Source organism: Cygnus atratus, chromosome 25 (assembly GCF_013377495.2).
Source record: "Cygnus atratus isolate AKBS03 ecotype Queensland, Australia chromosome 25, CAtr_DNAZoo_HiC_assembly, whole genome shotgun sequence".
NCBI classification, from domain to species: Eukaryota; Metazoa; Chordata; class Aves; order Anseriformes; family Anatidae; genus Cygnus; species Cygnus atratus.
Genome location: NC_066386.1, coordinates 1,256,987 through 1,262,717, shown reverse-complemented (window position 1 = coordinate 1,262,717; position 5,731 = coordinate 1,256,987). Strand labels below are relative to the sequence as shown.

The 5,731-nt window shown below is 73.1% G+C and overlaps 2 protein-coding genes across 2 annotated transcripts; both read right to left on the bottom strand.

The window, feature by feature from the left end:
- Positions 1-253: 253 nt before the first annotated feature.
- PNMT (phenylethanolamine N-methyltransferase) lies at positions 254-2,238 on the bottom strand. Its single transcript, XM_035572045.1, has 3 exons — positions 2,085-2,238; positions 1,660-1,867; positions 254-689 (listed from the first exon to the last, which is right to left on the bottom strand). Exons 1-3 carry the CDS (start codon positions 2,236-2,238, stop codon positions 254-256), a joined length of 798 nt encoding a protein of 265 aa, XP_035427938.1.
- Positions 2,239-3,706: 1,468 nt separating this feature from the next.
- TCAP (titin-cap) lies at positions 3,707-4,718 on the bottom strand. The gene is made up of 2 exons (XM_035572060.1): positions 4,570-4,718; positions 3,707-3,962 (listed from the first exon to the last, which is right to left on the bottom strand). The coding sequence occupies exons 1-2, from the start codon at positions 4,716-4,718 to the stop codon at positions 3,707-3,709; spliced, it is 405 nt and encodes a 134-aa protein (XP_035427953.1).
- Positions 4,719-5,731: the final 1,013 nt, after the last annotated feature.

Below are 5,731 nucleotides of genomic sequence, written 5' to 3'. Positions count from 1 at the left end.
TCCCAGGGGGTCCCCAGGAAGGGGGGTGCCCCCCCCATCTCCCCCCTTGTCCTGCACCCACAGCGCAGCCCCTCTGGCTGCCAGCACCCCACGACCCCCCCCCGAACCCCCCCCCAGCTCTCCCCAAGCCGTTCAGCTCAGCCTTTATTGGGGGGGGGGCAGCGGGGACACATCAGGACTCGGGGGTGGGGGTGAGGGTGCGTGTGCAAAATTTGGGGTCCGGGGGGGGGGGGGGGGGGGGCACAAAGGGACCTCAGGCCTCCATCGGCTTCTGCGCGTGGGCGAAGAAGACGCCGTCGACGTCGTCCACGCCGGTGCGGAGCGCGGGCGGCATGGCGTAGGAGCGGAACTGCCGCAGGGCGAAGCCGGCCCCCGTCAGCGCCCCGCGGACGTCGTCCTCGGCCAGCGGCACCACGGGCAGGCGCGCGGCGCCCGCCAGGTAGAAGGACTCGCCCAGGGCGCCCAGCAGCAGCGCGTGGCCCCCCGGGCGCAGCAGCGAGCCCACGTGCTCCAGAGCCCGGCCGAAGGCGGCGCGGTCGGGGCTGACGGCCTCCAGGCAGAAGGCCGAGAGCAGCGCGTCGGCCGGCGGGCGCAGCGGGGCGCCCAGCGGGTCCGGCCGGTGCACGTCGATGGGCAGGATGCGCCGCAGGCGGCCCCGCAGCCGACGCTCCTTCTCCTGCCAGGGCTCCCTGCGGGGACGTGGCGGGGGGTGGGGGGGGGTTGGGGGGGTTGGGGGGGTGTTGGGGGGTGTCGGGTGGAGGGGGAACGGGGATGGGGTCCTGCAGGGGTCAGCTTGGTGTCGATGGGGACACGGGGATAGGGTCCTGCAGGGGTCAGCCCGGCATCTGTGAGGATGTGGGGATGGGGTTTCATGGGGGGGGGGGGGTCAGCCCAGCATCGATGGGGATACGGGGCCGGGGTCCTGTGGGGTTCAACTTGGCGTTGATGGAGACCCAAGGGCAGGGTCCTGCAGGGATCAGCCTGACATCTGTGGGGACACGGGGCTGGGGTCCTGCGGGGGGAGGGGGGGGGGGGGGGGGGGGGGGGGGGGGAGTCAGCCCAGTATCAATGGGGACACAGGGACAGGATCCTGCAGGGTTCAGCCCGGCATCAGTGGGGACAGGGGGCTGGGGTCCTGCAGGGATCAGCCCGGCATCGGCAGGGACATGGGGATGGGATCCTGGGGGGATGCGGGGACGGCCTTGCACGGGGATCAGCCGGGTATCGGTAGGGACACAGGGGCAGGATGTGGGGGCTCTTTTCCCGTGGGCTCAGCCTGTTGGGTGGGGAGGGGATCCTGCAGGGGTCAGCGCATCCGGCTGTGGGGTGTGGGGACGTGAGCCCGGTGGGGAGCAGCTTGCAGTCCACGGGGCCAAGGGGCCGTGATCCTGCAGGGACCAGCCCCACACCCACAGGGACAAGGGGCTGGGATCCCGTGGGGGGCTTGGGGCTGGGATCCTGCAGGGATCTGGGGACTTTATTTGGGGGAACAAGCCACCGTGATCCCACCGGGACCAGCCCAGCCCTACGGGGCCCCAGTACGAGCTGTGTCCTGAGACCCAGAGCTCAGCCCCGCACCGTCCACCCCGGGGAGGGGTCCCCGTGTCCCCTTCCCCCCTCCCCCCCCCCCCCACCCCCCCCCACCCCGCGCAGCCCTACCCGCGCCCCTCGATCTTGCAGACGTGCTGGATGAAGGGGCTCCAGTCGAAGGTGCCGGGCTCGCCCCGCGCCCAGCGCTGCAGCTCCTCCCGGTTCACCGCCAGGTAGTCGGTGGCCACGATCTCCTCGAAGTGGTCGCAGGCGCTCAGCAGCTGGTAGATGGTGGGGCCCGAGCCCACGTCGATGAGCGTGCGCCCGCGGATCTCACCTGGGGTGGGGGCAGCACACGGTGGGGGTCCCACAGCGGGTCAGGGACTTGGGGACATGGGGCTGGGGGAGCCGGACATGGGGGACAAACCTGGGGACAGCAGTGGGGGGGGTGGGGGGGGTGGCAGGGCGGTGGGTGCCCCCTCACGCCCCGTGCCTCAGTTTCCCCACCCTTCTACAAAGCCAGGGACCCCCCCCCATCCCCAGCACCCCCTCACCGCTGGCAAAGGTCTCGGCCAGGCATCGCAGCTTCCAGGGCACCACGCAGTCCTCGGAGGAGAAGTCAGCCCGGGGGGGCACGTAGTTGTTCTGCAGGTAGGCGCGGGGGTCGAAGCGCTCGTAGCCCTCCCGGACGGCGGCCAGGCTGCTCATGGCGGGGGCTGTGGGGGCCGCTGCGCCCGGACCCGCTTTATAGCCCCAGCAAGGCGGGGGGGGGGGGCGGTGGGGGGGGGGGGAACACCGTGAGTTATGGCTGTGCTCGGCACGGTGCTGATTGCGGCCGTCCATCGCGGATAACCAGGTTAGCGTCAGTGCCCGGGGCCGGATCCGGCCCTGCGCTGAGCAGCCGGCCCTGCTGTGCCCCCCCCCGGAGCTGGGGGCTGGGGGGGGAGGCTGGAGCCTGGCGTCCTGCTGCAGCCCCTGGAGCAGGTCCCCACCGAGGAGTGGGTGTCCCAGCACCACGCTGGGAGCACGACACCCCCCTCCCCCTCCCCCCCCAGCACCCAAAGGTGCTGCCCTGGCTCCAGGCCTGCCCCATGGGGATGGGGTTGGGCTGGGGTTGGGCTGGGGCTGGAAATGGGGCTGGGGTCCGTCTGGGTGCTCCCTCGTTACCGATGAGCCGAGCGTGCTGGAGCTGAGCCCAGCCCCTGGCAGGATCCGGCACCGCCAAGCCTGCCTGCTCCCAGCGCTCCCAGTGCTCCCAGCGCGCCCAGCACCCTGGGACCGGGGACGAGATGGGAGCTGCTTGCGGGGATGGGGGAGGAAAGGGGGTAAAGGTGCTGAAGCCCCAAGGGCAGCAGCGGGATGGGGATGAGGACGGGAAGGAGATGGGGACAGGGATGGGGACAGGGGCTGGCGGTGGCCCAGGGACAGCAGGATCCGGCCGGGCGGGAACAGCTAATCTGGGCGCTGGCACCGAGGTCGTCCTGGACCCTGCCAGGGGCTGGGCTGGCAAAAGGGGGGGCAGTTATATAAGCAGGGATCTGCCCCCCCCCCCCCCCCCAAGCCTCCAACCCCGTGTCCTGCAGCAATGGGCCGTGCCTCAGTTTCCCCAATTCCCCCCCAGGGCCCCTCTCTTGGGTCCAGGGGTAGAGGGCAGATGGGGGGGGGGGGGGGGAGACGAAGCTGAGCCAGGTCTGGCGGGGGGGGGGGGCGGGCAGGTCCTGGTATTCTCTCCCCCCCATAAAAAAAAACGCTGCTGCCGGAGCCGCAGGCCCAGGCTGGACACTTTATTGCAGTACAAAGAACGTCAGATTTGTACAAAACCACACAAAAACGCCCACCGCGCCCCCCCCCCCCAGCCCCTCTGAAGGCTTGGGGTTGTGGGGGGGGGGGGGGGAGGGCTCAGCGCTCCCCATCCTCACACCCCCTCCTTCTGCCAGGGAAACCGAGTCGCCCCCGCACCCGGCGCCACCCCGAGCGCCCCGAGCCGCGGGCGCCCCGTCCCCACCGGCCACCGCACCCGCCACGGGGTGGGCGCCCGCCCCCACGTCCCCCCACCCTCCTCTGCCTCCCCTGGGGGCCGCGGCGCGCACAGGGGCTCAGGACCCCCGCCGCCGCTGCCCCCCGCCCTCAGCCCGCGCCCCGAGCCCCCCACCCACGGCCGCCGCCGCCGCCGCCTTCAGCCCCTCTGGGCCTCGTGGGAGAGGGAGCGGGACAGGGTGCGGGGGACGCCCGCCTTGGCTCCGCGGAGGTCCGGGGGGGCGAAGAGGGGCAGGGGCAGGGTGCGGGCGTAGGGCAGGAGGTGCTGGGCCAGCGGCTGCCCCAGGACCCCGAACCGCAGCACGCCCCAGGGCGAGCGCTGCTCCAGCACCCGCGTCTCCCCGCGCTGCTCCAGCGTCTCGCGGCGCCGCTCGTCCACCTCCCGCCGGCACCACCTGGGCACGAGGCGCTCGTGGGGGTGGGAGCGGGGGGGGGGGGTCCCTGTCCCTCCCCACCCCATGGGCAACTCTGGAAACCCCCCCCCTCCTCCACCCCAGACCATCCTGCGCCCTATGGGGACCACCCAGCTTCATGGGGAACCCGTGGAGATCCCCATGGCAAAGTGGAGGCACTTTGGTGACACCCCCCCCCCCCCCGCCCATGGCATCTCCAACTCCATGGGGACCCCTGGAGACCCCCCCTGCACCCCCAGGTCCCACCCAACCCCATGGGGACCCCACCCCCCTGGGACCCTACAACCCACACTGCAGCATCCGGAGCCCCCCCCCCCCCCCATCCCACACTGACCCCCCCCCTCCAACAGCCTCCCCAGCCCCACAGGGACCCCTGGAGCCCCCCACGTCCCCGTGTGGACACGCAGCCTCCCCCAGCCCCACGCGGACCCCCCCTCTCCCCACAGGAATCCCCAAGACCCTCCCAGTCCCACGGGGACCCTTGGACACCCCCCACCTCCCTGGATCTCCCACGGAGCCCCCCCCCGCAGCCCTATGGGGACCCCCCCCCCCCAAGCACCCGGACCCCCAGTCCGTCGGCGCCGCTCACCCCTCCTCGGGCCGGGTGCTGAGCTCCAGGTCCAGCCACTCGGCGCTGAAGGTCTCGCGGCGCCCCACGTCCTCCTCCTTGACGCGGCAGCCCAGGCGGGCGCCCGAGAGCAGCCCCCCGCTGCGCACCACCGTGCTCGGCCCCCACATCCCTGCGGCACCCCGGGGTGCAGCTGCACGCGCCCCCGGTTCCGGCTTCTGCTGCCCCGCGCCTGCCAGCCCCGCTTATATGGCCCCGGGGAGGCTATTTTGGGACGTGTCACTGGCACCGCGGGGACGGGTGGGTGCCAAGAGCCCCCCCCCCCGGGGGGGTAAGCATGGGGGGGGTGGCACCGGGGACACACGCGTCACCTCGTGTGCGTCCGGCCACGCTCAGCCCCGTGTGCCCAGGGTTGCTCTGGTAGGGTCAGCCCCCGTGGTGGCAGCCCCTGCCCCGGGGCTGTGTCCCCGTGGGGTGTGGGGACACGCGGGGACAGCCCCCGCCGGCACCGTGAGGCCCCCCCCTGGCCCCGGCCCAGGGCACGCCTGGCCTTTCCCTGCCCGCTGCGGCGCTGGCACCGGCCCCCGGGACCAGCAAACACGACGGACCCAAGAGGTGGCAGCGGCTCTGCGGGGGGCTGCTGCCCGTACCGTGGCCGTGCCACCCCGCCCATGGCAGTCCTTGTCCCATTGCCGCCCTCGAAGGGCCGCTGGGGTCCCATCCCCGTGCGTGTCCCCCCCCCCCCCCCCCCCCCGCTGCGCGAGCTGGCAGCGGGGTGCTGGCCACGGGGGCCCCCCCGCCGGGCTATTTGTAGGGCGAACAGATGGGGGCTGCGGACAGATGGGTGCTCGCAGGGTGCCAGCGGGCAGAGCTCGCTGGCCGGGCCCTGGGGACATCGGGCTCTGGCCCCGACCCCTTCAGCGGAGCAGAGGGGACCCGGGGCCGCAGAAACAACGGGGGCCCGAGGGGACGCGCGGGCAGACCCTGCTTGGGGCGGCGGACGGATGCTCCGCGCCACCACCACCGCGGGACAGGGGAGGGGGACCCCACGGCCAGCAGCCGCAGGAGCCCCGGGGACTGATCCTTGGAGCCTTGGGGGCCGGCTTGGGCCTGCTCCCCCCCCCCCCCCATCAGGCGCTCGTCCCCGCTTTTATTCGATCGAGTTACAAAGGGCACGTGGAAG

What these genes read in the sequence shown, in the direction of transcription:
- PNMT (XM_035572045.1), bottom strand. Translation starts at nt 2,238, where the DNA reads ATGAGCAGCCTGGCCGCCGTCCGGGAGGGCTACGAGCGCTTCGACCCC. An exon ending in GGCCGAGACCTTTGCCAGCG is followed by an intron (nt 1,868 to 2,084) that starts GTGAGGGGGTGC and finishes CCCCCACCCCAG; the next exon opens with GTGAGATCCGCGGGCGCACG. An exon ending in TGCAAGATCGAGGGGCGCGG is followed by an intron (nt 690 to 1,659) that starts GTAGGGCTGCGC and finishes ACGTCCCCGCAG; the next exon opens with GGAGCCCTGGCAGGAGAAGG.
- TCAP (XM_035572060.1), bottom strand. Translation starts at nt 4,718, where the DNA reads ATGTGGGGGCCGAGCACGGTGGTGCGCAGCGGGGGGCTGCTCTCGGGC. An exon ending in AGCACCCGGCCCGAGGAGGG is followed by an intron (nt 3,963 to 4,569) that starts GTGAGCGGCGCC and finishes CCTCGTGCCCAG; the next exon opens with GTGGTGCCGGCGGGAGGTGG.